We start from the raw sequence: 15,019 nt of genomic DNA, 5'->3' as shown, positions 1-15,019 counted from the left end.
ATTAAATGATTTACAATGTATTCCGTGTTTACACTTTCGAGCGTCACGACGACGAACACTTCCTCGATTCCAGCCAATCACACGTCACTGTCACGTGACGTCAGCGGCGGCGATGCCTTCACGGACCGTCGAAAGGTAGAAAGACCGAAAAGAACGTCACCGTAAGTGCCGACATACCAGTGTTTTTCAACTGGTGTGCCGTGGGAGATGATCTAATTTCCCCTATTTGGGTTAAAAATATTTTTTGCAAACCTCCATCAATCTTCTTCTGCTTATCTGAGGTTGGGTCGCGGGGGCAGTAGCCTAAGCAGGGAAGCCTATCGGCATTATTTCACTCAATCACTCTCTGTAGAATCATACGTTTCTAAGCCCTGAAGAGCATCTTTCAACATGTCCTCCATCCATTCATTCATCTTCTTCCGCTAATCCAAGGTCAGGTTGCGGGGGCAGCAGCCTAAGCAGGGAAGCCCAGACTTCCCTCTCCCCAGCCACTTCTTCCAGCTCTTCCCGAGGTGTTCCCAGGCCAGCCGGGAGACATAGTCTTCCCAACGTGTCCTGGGTCTTCCCTGTGGCCTTCTACCGGTTGGACGTGCCCTAAGCACCTCCCTAGGGTGGCATCCTGACCATGTGGAGGAGCAGCGGCTTTACTTTGAGTTCCTCCCGGATGGCAGAGCTTCTCACCCTATCTCTAAGGGAGAGACCCGCCACACGGCGGAGGAAACTCATTTCGGCCCCTTGTACCCGTGATCTTATCCTTTCGGTCATGACCCAAAGTTCATGACCATAGGTGAGGATGGGAACGTAAATCAATCGGTAAATTGAGAGCTTTGCCTTCCGGCTCAACTCCTTCTTCACCACAACGGATCGATACAACGTCCGCATTACTGAAGACGCCCCACCGATCCACTCTTCCCTCACTTGTGAACAAGACTCCTAGGTACTTTTGCAAACCTGTACTAATTATAGTCAGCAAATGATGTGTTGTTGTTGAGTGTCGGTGCTGTCTAGAGCTGGGCAGAGTAACCGTGTAATACTCTTCTATATCAGTAGGTGGCAGCCGGAAGCTAATTGCTTTGTAGAAGTCAGAAACAGCAGGAGACCGTGTGCAGATAAAAAGGTATCTGATGCTTAAACCAGGGGTCACCAACCTTTTTGAAACCAAGAGCTACTTCTTGGGTACTGATTAATGCCAAGGGCTACCAGTTTGATACACACGCCAGAAATAGCCAATTTGCTCAAATACCTTTAATAAATAAATCTATATATATATTAAAAAAAATGTATTGCTGTCTGTCATTCCGTTGTACATTTTTTTTCCTTTTACGGAAGTTTTTTTGTAGAGAATAAATGATGAAAAAAACACTTAATTGAACGGTTTAAAAAAGGAAAAAATAGGAAAAAAAGTAAAATTAAATTTCGAAACATAGTTTATCTTTAATTTCGACTCTTTAAAATTCAAAATTCAACCGAAAAATATGAAGAGAAAAACTAGCTCATTTGAATCTTTTTGAAAAAAAAAAAAATAATAATTTATGGAACATCATTAGTAATTTTTCCTGATTAAGATTAATTTTAGAATTTTGATAGCATTTTTTAAATAGGTTAAAATCCAATCTGCACTTTGTTAGAATATATAACAAATTGGACCAAGCTATATTTCTAACAAAGACAAATCATTATTTCTTCTACATTTTCCAGAGCAAACATTTTAAAAGAAATTCAAAAGGCTTTGAAATAAGATTTAAATGTGATTTTACAGATTTTCTAAATTTGCCAGAATATTTTTTGGGAATTTTAATCATAATAAGTTTGAAGAAATATTTCACAAATATTCTTCATCGAAAAAACAGAAGCTAAAATAAAGAATGAATGAATGAATGGTTTATTTTGAGCCATGCAAACAAAACAAAAGAATGACATAAAATACAAAAGAAATATATATATATATACATTATTTTTACACCTACATTGAAAACATTACGTGTGACTAATCTTTTGTAGATGTCAAGATTGGCTCAAAAGGGAGTGGGAAGAATTACATTTAAATGTATTTATTATTCTTTAAAATAAATAAAAAAATACTTGAACATTGATTTAAATTGTCAGGAAAGTAGAGGAAGGAATTTAAAAGGTAAAAAGGTATAAGTGTTTAAAAATCCTAAAATCATTTTTAAGGTTGTATTTTTTTCTCTAAAATGTTTTTTCTGAAAGTTATAAGAAGCAAAGTAAAAAAATTAATGAATTTATTTAATTTATTTAAATCTTGGATTTTCAAATTCTATTTGAGTTTTGTCTCTATTAGAATTAAAAATGTCGAACAAAGCGAGACCAGCTTGCTAGCAAATAAATACAATTTAAAAAATAGAGGCAGCTCACTGGTAAGTGCTGCTATTTGAGCTATTTTTAGAACAGGCCAGCGGGCGACTCATCTGGTCCTTACGGGCTACTCCTGGCTAAACCAAAAATAAACAAAAGGTGATTGCCCCCAAGAAAAGTAATTGGAGCTTAGGGAAGGCTATGCAGAACGGAACTAAAACTGAACTGGCTGCAAAGTAAACAAAAACAGAACGCTGGACGACAGCAAAGACTTACTGTGGAGCAAAGACGACGTCCACGAAGTACATCCGAACATGACATGACCATCGACAATGTCCCCACAAAGAAGGATAAAAACAACTGAAAGGAAAACATTAAACTGCGACAGAAAAATACCAAAAAAAAAGAGAAAAAGCCACTAAAATAGGAGCGCAAGCCAAGAAGTCAAACACTACACACAGGAAAACAGCACAAAACTCCAAATAGGTCAGGGTGTGATGTGACAGGTGGTGACAGTACACCTACTTTGAGACAAGAGCTATTGTCATACATGCTTTGTTTTGCTTTAAAGTCATATCCAACAAGTGCGACGACGACTTTTTACTGTCAACTGAAATTTGTTTTTTAATGATGTCTGCTGGTGGTGTGACTCCGCATTTTTTTCAACGCAAAAAAATGTGCCTTGGCTCGAAAAAAAGGTTGAAAAACACAGCTGTATACAATACATTTGATTTTGACTAACACATACATATTTACAGAAATGTGGGTTGACTTGGAGGTAAATAAATTAATAAATTATTACTTATAAGGCTGATTAAGTCAAATAGTATCGAATTTTGATAGAAACTAACGGGATGATTTTTGTCAAGTGTTTTATTCTGATGACACTCATTAACAACAAAAGTAAAATTAATTTTCAAAATAAATAATTATCACTTGTTGAAAAACAAAAATATTAATCACAAAAAGCTTATGTTTGCAAAACCACTTAAGTAAATTAGCTCCAGTTTGTAAGCGGAAGAGTGATACTAATCCCTGGAACAATTCTCTTTAATCTCCAATTGTTTTGTGAATTTGTTTATTTGAAATGCAACTTTCTCTGAATATAATCAAAACAGAAAGGAAATGTCAGCATGAATTGATTAACGTGGACCCCGACTTAAACAAGTTGAAAAACTTATTGGGGTGTTACCATTTAGTGGTCAAATGTATGGAATATGTACTGTACTGTGCAATCTACTAATAAAAGTTTCAATCAATCAATCAAAACACAAGCATGAAAACACTAAACATAAACAAAATAGTAAAATCACATTGAACACTTAACAATAAGCTCTTAAAATGAAGGTGCAAAAATAAGGAACGTGTAAGAGAAACTTCATAAAGAAAACAGTGCAAAGTATGAACATGTCAACATAGAAACCTGAGAACTATTTTCTGCAGGTTTAGTGGCAGGAAGTAACAGCTGTGCTCTAAAGGGTGAGCTGGGCTCAAGTGGTGTGGTGTTAGCGCTCTTGCCTTGCATCATTGACAGACCACATTGGTCTGAATACGGTCCCTTTGGAAAAAAAACTGTCTAGGTCATGGGTGTCAAACTCTGGCCCGCGTGTAATTTCATTTGGCCCTTGAGGCAATAATAAATTAACATTAGAGCTGGCCCGCCGGTATTAAACAGTGGCGGTGTCGCGGTATCACCGCATCCAACGCTAATTCTCATACTTGCCAACCAGGAGAATCCCGAATTTCAGTGCCCCCCCCCCCCCCCCCCCCCCGAAAATCTTCCCGGGGCAACCATTCTCCCGAACTTCCACCCGGACAACAATATTGGGGGCGTGCCTTAAAGGTAGCATCCGCTACAACCTGTCGTCACGTCCGCTTTTCCTCTATACACACAACGTGCCAGCCCATTCACGTAATATATGCGGCTTCTACACACACACAAGTGAATGCAATGCATACTTGGTCAACAGCCATACCGGTCACACTGAGGGTGGCCGCATAAACAACTTTAACACTGTTACACCACACTGTGAACCCACACTAAACAAGAATGACAAACACATTTCGGGAGAACATCCGCACCGTAACACAACATAAACACAACAGAACAAATACCCAGAGCCCCTTGCAGCACTAACTCTTTCGGGACGCTACAATATGCATGTCACTATAAAGTTATATAGGTCCCTATTAAAAGGTTATGTTGTTCAACTTTGGCCCGCGGCTTTGTTCAGTTTAGAATTTTGGGCCCACTCTGTATTTGAGTTTGACACCCCTGGTCTAAGTGATTGTTCCTCTTTTATCCACAATTTCTTCATTTTGACTTTCTCTTCTCACTCCATGTAAAGAATCAAGCGCCAGACAAGCACACTTGATAGTTGATACTGTGACCTGATTGGCTGTCAATGATCACTTCCCGCGTTGCTCGGTTACCAGAGTGAGTGCCTTTGTTCATGCAACCAATTCCCCTTTCTTCCGACAAAAAAATAAAATAAATATATATTTAAATATATATCAATCCAACAAAACAATACACAGCAATACCTTAACAATGCAATCCAATTCCAAAACCAAACCTGACCCAGCAACACTCAGAACTGCAATAAACAGAGCAATTGAGAGGAGACACAAACACCACACAGAACAAACCAAAAGTAGTGAAACAAAAATGAATATTATCAACAACAGTATCAATATTAGTTCTAATTTCAGCATAGCAGTGATTAAAAATCCCTCATTGACATTATCATTAGATATTTATAAAAATAATAAAAAAGAACAATAGTGTCACAATGGCTTACACTTGCATGGCATCTCATAAGCTTGACAACACACTGTGTCCAATGTTTTCACAGAGATAAAATAAGTCATATTTTTGATTCGTTTAGTAGTTAAAACAAATTTACATTATTGCAATCAGTTGATAAAACATTGTCCTTTACAATTATAAAAGCTTTTTACAAAAACATCTACTACTCTGCTAGCATGTCAGCAGACTGGGGTAGATCCTGCTGAAATCTATGTATTGAATGAATACAGAATCCTTTTGAATCGGGAAAATAGCGTTTTTGAATCGAGTCGCGTTGAATCGGAAAAAAACGATTTATTATCGAATCGCGACCCCAAGAATCGATATTGAATCGAATCGTGGGACACCCAAAGATTCACAGCCCTTATATATATATATATATATATATATATAAACACAGATATATATATACACACACATGTGTGTATATATATATATATATATATATATATATATATATATATAAATACTTACATATATACAAACATACATATGGACACATATATATATATATACATACATACATACATACATACATGTATATATATACACACACACGTGTATACACACACACACACACACACACACACACACGTATATATATACCCAGATACATATACATACTAATACACATATATACGTATACATATTAGGGATGCACCGAAATGAAAATTTGTGGCCGAAGCCGAATAAATTTTAAATGCTTGTCCCAAAGACATGCACCTGGATAGGTTGATTGGCAACACTAAATTGTCCCTAGTGTGTGAATGTGAGTGTGAATGTTGTCTGTCTATCTGTGTTGGCCTTGCGATGAGGTGGCGACTTGTCCAGGGTGTACCCCGCCTTCCGCCCGATTGTAGCTGAGATAGGCGCCAGCGCCCCCCGCGACCCCAAAAGGGAATAAGCGGTAGAAAATGGATGGATGGATGGCCGAATAATGAATGCAGTTTTTCACAATTTTTTAAGTATTGCATAAATAGCCTAGAATAAATATTTAGACATGTTTTTCAAATAAAGTAATTTTTTTATTGAATATCGACATTTTTTTAATATTCCAGTAGCCTTTGCTTTTCAAAAAAAGCACAAAGTTTTTCATTTATATTAGGCCTTCAAACAAAACATGCATTAAAAAAAAAAATAAAGTGCATTAAAGTGGATAAACCCACAACAAATGAATTATTGTCCTTTTGGCAAAAGTCTGCTTAGCCACAGTAGATATGCTAATAATGTAAACAGAAGGCTCAAGTAAATCTCAATTAAGTGTGTGCTTGTAACCTCATACACTTATACAGGTAGCCTACACAACAGGCTAATAATGTAAACAGAGGCCCCACTAAATCTCAATAAGTGTGTGCTTGTAACCTCATACACTTATACAGGTACACAACATATCCCAACGTCACTGCACGTTGGTTGATTGCGTCACCGCGTCAAAAAATTGCGTCACACGCCACTTTTCGGCCTTGTTTTTAACTCATTCCACCAAAGGCCGAATGTGGCTTTTTTTTTGCCGTATTCGGCCGAATATATTCGGTTACCGATTAATCGGTGCATCCCTAATATATATATATATAAATACTTACATATATACAAACATACATATACAGACACATACATATGGACACACATATATATATATATATATACACATACATGTATATATATCCAGATACATATACATACATATACATATATATATATATATACATATATATATACATACATGAACAATAATTAATGCAACAATTTGTGCTGATTCTTTTCAATAAATCAAAATGAGGAAGTCAGGATTAATGGTCTACAAATGAGCAGAGAAAGCGGGGTTTGACATGTGATACTGATAAAGCACGTTCACCCCATGTGGGGGTGGCCCACCCTTTGAGAAGAACCGACTTAAAGGAACACATCCCACATCGTGGAAAATGACCACAACTCTCCAGGTGTCTACTTTTGAAGCCCATTGACCCCACAGAGCTCACCTTGCTTGAATTCTCTCAGTCTCTCCTTGGGGAAGTGGGCGTGGCCCAACAGGGCGAGCTGCTTCTCTATTTCCTCTTCCGAGAAGTCCATCCGGGGCCTGGAGTCAGGGCGGAAATACTTGGGAGTCAGGGCGGAAGTACTTGGGAGTCAGGGCAGAAACACTGAACAGGCTTTAGTTGTGCGGTTTGAAATAAACACGGGATTCTACATTTAGTAAAGTCACAAGGAAATAATGTCTCAATTCACTTATTATTTCGATTTGTTTCCGCTGTTTGACAATATAATTATTGTACCAATGTATCTGAGTTAACTTCGTCCAGTCACCGTTGGCGAAGACGCTAATTTAAACTAATTTGTTAGCCGCGAGCTGGTGTTGTTAATTACATTCCACAAGACAGGAGGATAAACTTACCGTGTTGTGTTATTGTCTCGACTCGCGGACTTGTGTAGTTTAGTTGTCTCCTTGCGTCGTGGTGTTGTTTAGAAGACACAAGCGAGCACCCAGGAGACGACTGTTAACTTTTTGAAAAAGACGCCATTTAGCGTCTACTTCCGCTTCCGGTTGTTCGGATACTGGCGCAGACTCTGGTGCTCCACCGCCCCTAGCGGCCGGAAGTCGTAGCACAGATAACGTAATTAAGGACGTTTTTTTTTTGGTTCTATCAATTTTCACTACTTTTGTTTGTGTTAATATATCCATCCATCCATCCATCCATTTCCTACCGCTTATTCCCTTTTGGGCATAGTTGTAGGATTTTAGAGTAAAAAACGAATGATGATGTAAAAAAAAAATAAAAAAGTATTTTTTTTTTAATGGTATATATAAAAATATCCAATAAAAACGTACACAATTGTGTAATATTATAATGAGGGGAGTTCTTATTCATTTATTGGAATATGATTGGGCTTCACGGTGGCAGAGGGGTTAGTGCATCTACCTCTCAATACAAAGGTCCTGAGTAGTCCTGGGTTCAATCCCAGGCTCGGGATCTTTCTGTGTTAATATATAAATAGTATATATATATTAATAACATATAAAGGCCTACTAAAATGAGATGTTCTTATTTAAACGGGGATAGCAGGTCCATTCTATGTGTCATACTTGATCATTTCGCGATATTGCCATATTTTTGCTGAAAGGATTTAGTAGAAAACATCGACAATAAAGTTCGCAACTTTTGGTCGCTAATAAAAAAGCCTTGCCTGTACCGGAAGTAGCAGACGATGTGCGCGTGACATCACGGGTTGTGGAGCTCCTCCCATCTGAACATTGTTTACAATCATGGCCACCAGCAGCGAGAGCGATTCGAACCGAGAAAGCGACGATTTCCCCATTAATTTGAGTGAGGAAGAAAAATTTGTGGATGAGGAAATTTAGAGTGAAGGACTGGAAAAAAGAAAAGGAAAAAAAAGGCGATTGCAGTGGGAGCGATTCAGATGTTATTAGACACATTTATTAGGATAATTCCTGGAAATCCCTTATCTTTCTATTGTGTTGCTAGTGTCTTAGTGAGATTAAATAGTACCTAAAAGTAGGAGGGGTGTGGCCACGGGTGTGTTGACCGCGAGTGTCTCTATGGGAAGTCACGCAGCTGCAGCAGGACGGGAGCTCCGCTGATGTCTCCGGTAAGAGCCGAGTTAATATCAAAATTTTCCCATCCAAAAACTTGCTGGTTGACGTAGAGAAACATGTTCTCTTGACCGCTCTGTGTTAAAGCTTCACAACAAACAAAGAAACACCGGCTGTGTTCGTGTTGCTAAAGGCAGCTGCAATCAACCGCTTTCCACCAACAGCATTCTTCTTTGACGTCTCCATTATTAATTGAAAAAATTGCAAAAGATTCAGCAACACAGAGCTCACCTTACTTCTTGGGTACTGTTTAATGCGAAGGGCTACCAGTTTGATATGCACTTAAATAAATTGCCAGAAATAGCCAATTTGCTCAATTTACCTTTAATAAATAAATCTATATATATATATAAAAAAAATGTATTTCTGTCTGTCATTCCATCGTACATTTTTTTTCCTTTTATGGAAGTTTTTTTTTGTAGAGAATAAATGATGAAAAAAACCCTTAATTGAACAGTTTAAAAGAGGAAAAAAATAGGAAAAAAATTAAAATTAAATTTTGAAACATAGTTTATCTTTAATTTCGACTCTTTAAAATTCAAAATTCAACCGAAAAAAAGAAGAGAAAAACTAGCTAATTTGAATCTTTTTGAAAAAATTAAAAAAAGAATTTATGGAACATCATTAGTAATTTTTCCTGACTAAGATTAATTTTAGAATTTTGATGACATGTTTTAAATAGGTTAAAATCCAATCTGCATTTTGTTAGAATATATAACAAATTGGACCAAGCTATATTTCTAACAAAGACAAATCATTATTTCTTCTAGATTTTACAGAACAAAAATTTTAAAAGAAATTCAAAAGACTTTCTAATAAGATTTAAATTCAATTTTAAAGATTTTCTATATTTGCCAGAATAATTTTGGGGAATTTTAATCATAATAAGTTTGAAGAAATATTTCACAAATATTCTTTGTTGAAAAAACAGAAGCTAAAATGAAGAATTAAATTAAAATGTATTTATTATTTTTTACAATAAAAAAATATAAAAAATACTTGAAAATGTATATAAATTGTCAGGAAAGAAGAAGAAGCAATTTAAAAGGTAAAAAGGTATATGTGTTTAAAAATCCAAAAATCATTATTTAAGGTTGTATTTTTTCCTCTAAAATTATCTTTCTGAAAGTCATAAGAAGCAAAGTAAAAAAAATAAATGAATTTATTTAAACAAGTGAAAACCAAGTCTTTAAAATATTTTCTTGGATTTTCAAATTCTATTTGAGTGTTGTCTCTCTTAGAATTAAAAATGTCCAGCAAAGCGCGACCAGCTTGCTAGTAAATAAATACAATTTAAAAAAATAGAGGCGGCTCACTGGTAAGTGCTGCTATTTGAGCTATTTTTAGAACAGGCCAGCGGGCGACTCATCTGGTCCTTACCAGGTGACCCCTGGTCCAGACTATCAATTGTATGTTGTCTAACTCGGAAGTAGCTTTTTTCCACTTGGCAATGTATCACATATGTTGCGCCCTACAACGTGTTCATACTGTCCTGGGCATGACGTTAAAGTGCATCCGGCAGTGAAGGCTCCCCTATGGGATCTTGGGGCACTAGGAGGTTAACCCCTTTACCACTGTTACCCCAGGTGGCCCGGAAGAAGGTAGATTTAAGAACTAGCACAACGGCTGTTATGGCAGAAGAAGGCTGCAGCAGAAAAGGGTCCCCAGTCGTCTTGGGACTCCATGCCACTAGACCCTGACCCGATTCTGTCAAGGATGGTGTGGTGACTGTCTGTGCACCAGTCTCCCCGCGTTAAACTAAAAAATGTCACATTTTTCTTAGTTGTCGTTTTCATTACCGAATTTGGCGGTGTTGAAATCGCCATGTAAAAATGCTAATGCTAATAGCATTAGCTATGACGCATCCAATGGTAATTAGGATCTAGCTAGCGCATTTTTGGAAAAGTGGAGCGTTTTATACCGAGCATGCTCGTTTTGTCGCAACTTGACTTGTTGTTTATGTGAGCCGCTGTAGTGACGTCACGTGCAACAAAACTATACAAATATGACATTGTTGGATTGGATTGTGCGTGAATCGTTACCCGGTTGTACTGACGGCATTTGGTCAGTGCCCAAAGAAGTATTGAATACGGCACTCATCCCTACTTGCATGATTAGTTCTTCCTCCTCCTCCACTGATAATAATACTTGAACACATGTAGTTTACTTGCCGCAATGGAAGCAAGTGTTAGTAACTTAAAAGAACGTGTGGAGGGCCGCTTTTAACAATGTATAAATATACATATATAACATATTTAAATATAAAACATTTTATAAATATACATATCAATCAGTCAATGTTTATTTATATAGCCCTAAATCACAAGTGTCTCAAAGGGCTGCACGAACCACAACGACATCCACGGTACAGGGCCCACATAAGGAAAAACTCACACCCAGTGGGTGTCAGAATTTTATGACAAATGTCACCATTTTGCATTTAAAAGTCACAATTTTACAAGAAAAAAATGAACATTCGTGCAATATTATGATAAAAGTTGGAATTTTACAAAATTCTACAAGAAAAGCTTAAAACGTTGGCAATTTTATGAAAAGAGTTGTAATTTTACTCGACAAAAGTCACAATTTTAGAAGGAAACGTTAAAATTTGGGCAATATCAAAATATTTGGAACTTCACTCAGCAAAATGATACCAAAAGTCCTAATTTTGCACAAAAAATGTCAGTTTCACAAGAACAACACAAAAATTGGCGATATTGTGATAAAAGTCAGAATGTTATATGACAAATGTCACCGTTTTGCATTAAAAAGTCATAAAAGTCATTTTACGAGAAAAACAGAACATTTGTGCAATATTATGATAAAAGTTGGAATTTTACTCAATTTTACAAAAAAACGTAAAACGTTGGCAATTTTATGAAAACATATATATATATAAAACAATTTATAAATATATATATATATATACACACACATATATATATATGTGTATATGTATATATATATGTATATATCTATATATATGTGCGTGTGTGTATATATATATATACATATACATATACATGTGTGTGTATATATATACATACATATATATATGTATATATATGTATATAATACATTAACAATATATTTTGCAAATTTGTTTTATTTTATATATATGTATATATATATATTTTTTTTTTACATAAGCTGCAAAAAAATTACATTTTACTTTAAAAATTTAAAACTTATGTAGCATATGTAAGAAAATATTATTGTTAATATACATATATATATATATATATATGTATATATATACATATATATGTGTGTGTAAATATATATATATATATATATATATATATATATATATAAATATATGTTATACTTTAACAATATATTTTTTTACATAAACTGAAAATAAAAAATTACTTTTTATTTAAAAAACTTATGTAGCTTATGTAAGAAAATATTATTGTTAATATTAATATATATATATACATATATATATATACACACATATATGTATATATATATATATATACACACATATATATATATATATATATATATATATATAATACTTTAACAATATATTTTTTTACATAAGCTGCAAATAAAAAATTACGTTTTACTTTAAAAACTGGCAGCTCAGTCACCAAAACTTTACAGTAAAAGCAGTGTTTTTTACAGCATATAAAAAAAATAAAAATAAATAGAATGGAATGGAGAAACAATACCACTGTTTTTAGCGGTAAAATTCAAGCAACAGAGCTGCTAGTTGGTTGTGTTTTTTTTTACCGTAAAATATTGTTTTGGAATATTTTTTTTTTTTAATGTTTTAGTGTCTTACTGTGTATGGAAAAAAAAAAGTACCAAAGTTGATTTTACAGGAAAAAAAACTTGGCGGAATTTCACCTTAAAATCTATTGTCAATTTTACAGTCCAAAGTTTGATTGATCATTTGTTTTGAAATAATAAGTAAAGCAGATATTTAAGTATAGTATTTATTTTATTTTAACAAAAACATTTTTTGGAATACATGATAAAATAATATTTCGACTCAGATAATATTGAATTTTAAAAGATATACAATTTGCCTGCAGTACATGATTTTTAATGTCAAAAGTAAAAAAAAAAAAAATATTTAGCAAGAAATTTTAAGTATTTTATTAACGTATATTGCAGGCTTTCTCGGGGCCACATAAAATCATGTGGAGGGCCAGATTTGAGTTTGACACATGTGACCTACATTTAGAAATCACATTTGGCACATTTAGGAAATATAGTAACTTCGAAATTATTATTATTATGTTGCAAGGTCATTTTTTGAAATACTTAAAAGTCGATTTCTGAGAGTAAAACCCAAATTGTCCTATTTGGTTTAATGACTTCAAGTTATTAATACCATCTTGGAAAATGAAAACAAAAACACAAATGCTTAAATTACTGTTTTTATTGTGGGAACTTAATTTTGGATTAGAGCAATTTTATTTTATTATAATTTCTAATTAAATTATATGGCATATTCATTGATGACCTGATGAAGGTCATATTCAGTGATGACCGGATGAAGGTCATATTCTGTTGTGAACGGATGAAGGTCATAATTAGTGATGACCAGATGAAGGTCATAGTCAGTGATGACCTGATGAAGGTCATATTCAGTGATGACCGGAGGAAGGTCATGTTCTGTTGTGACCGGATGAAGGTCATATTCATTGATGACTGGATGAAGGTCATATTCCTTGATGACCGGATTCAGGTCATATTCAGTGATGACTGGACGAAGGTCATGTTCTGTTGTGACCGGAAGAAGGTCATAGTCAGTGATGACCGGATGAAGGTCATATTCAGTGATGACCTGATGAAAGTCATAGCCAGTGATGACCGGATGAAGGTCATATTTAGTGATGACCTGATAAAGGTCATAGTCAGTGATGACCGGATGAAGGTCATATTTAGTGATGACTGGATGAAGGTCATATTCAGTGATGACTGGATGAAGGTCATATTCAGTGATGACCGGATGAAGGTCATATTCTGTTGTGAACGGATGAAGGTCATAATTAGTGATGACCGGATGAAGGTCATAGTCAGTGATGACCGGATGAAGGTCATATTCAGTGATGACTGGATAAAGGTCATATTCAGTGATGAGTGGATGAAGGTCATATTCAGTGATGACCGGATGAAGGTCATATTTAGTGATGACTGGATGAAGGTCATATTCAGTGATGACTGGATGAAGGTCATATTCAGTGATGACCGGATGAAGGTCATATTCTGTTGTGAACGGATGAAGGTCATAATTAGTGATGACCGGATGAAGGTCATAGTCAGTGATGACCGGATGAAGGTCATATTCAGTGATGACTGGATAAAGGTCATATTCAGTGATGAGTGGATGAAGGTCATATTCAGTGATGACCGGATGAAGGTAATATTCAGTGATGACCAGATGAAGGTCATAGTCAGTGATGACCGGATGAAGGTCATATTCAGTGGTGCCCGGATGAAGGTCGTATTCAGTGATGACCTGATGAAGGTCATATTCAGTGATGACTGGGTAAAGGTCATATTCAGTGATGAGTGGATGAAGGTCATAGTCAGTGATGACCGGATGAAGGTCATATTCAGTGATGACTGGATGAAGGTCATATTCAGTGATGACTGGATGAAGGTCATATTCAGTGATGACGTGATGAAGGTCATAGTCAGTGATGACCGGATGAAGGTCATATTCAGTGATGACTGGATGAAGGTCATAGTCAGTGATGACCAGATGAAGGTCATATTCAGTGATGACCTGATGAAGGTCATATTCAGTGATGACCTGATGAAGGTCATATTCAGTGATGACCTGATGAAGATCATAGTCAGTGATGACCTGATGAAGGTCATAGTCAGTGATGACCGGAAGAAGGTCATATTCAGTGATGAGTAGATGAAGGTCAAATTCAGTGATGAGTGGATGAAGGTCATATTCAGTGATGAGTGGAAGGTCATATTCAGTGATGAGTAGATGAAGGTCAAATTCAGTGATGACCGGATGAAGGTCATAGTCAGTGATGACCGGATGAAGGTCATATTCAGTGGTGCCCGGATGAAGGTCGTATTCAGTGATGACCTGATGAAGGTCATATTCAGTGATGACTGGGTAAAGGTCATATTCAGTGATGAGTGGATGAAGGTCATAGTCAGTGATGACCGGATGAAGGTCATATTCAGTGATGAGTGGATGAAGGTCATATTCATTGATGACCGGATGAAGGTCATATTCAGTGATGAGTGGATGAAGGTCATATTCATTGATGACCGGATGAAGGTCATAGTCAGTGATG

The 15,019-nt window shown here is 35.8% G+C and overlaps 1 protein-coding gene across 3 annotated transcripts in view; it reads right to left on the bottom strand.

Annotated features, from left to right (window-relative positions):
* The window catches only part of hyls1 (HYLS1 centriolar and ciliogenesis associated), a 16,243-nt gene extending 8,565 nt beyond the window's left edge, over nucleotides 1-7,678 (bottom strand). The window contains exons 1-2 of one of the 3 annotated variants that reach the window (XM_061915322.1): nucleotides 7,518-7,678; nucleotides 7,105-7,202 (exon numbers count right to left, since the gene is read on the bottom strand). In XM_061915322.1, coding sequence (XP_061771306.1) covers nucleotides 7,105-7,195 — 91 coding nt within the window. In that variant the 5' untranslated portion in view covers nucleotides 7,196-7,202; nucleotides 7,518-7,678. Of the gene's footprint in view, nucleotides 137-7,104; nucleotides 7,203-7,517 lie in introns of those variants that run through there. The other 2 variants (XM_061915339.1, XM_061915332.1) reach the window with 2 other exon arrangements.
* Nucleotides 7,679-15,019: the final 7,341 nt, after the last annotated feature.

The sequence above is a fragment of the Nerophis ophidion genome, linkage group LG01 (genome assembly GCF_033978795.1).
Source record: "Nerophis ophidion isolate RoL-2023_Sa linkage group LG01, RoL_Noph_v1.0, whole genome shotgun sequence".
Lineage (NCBI taxonomy): Eukaryota > Metazoa > Chordata > Actinopteri > Syngnathiformes > Syngnathidae > Nerophis > Nerophis ophidion.
Note: the sequence above shows the minus strand (reverse complement) of the source record. Positions and strands in the feature narration are given on the sequence as shown.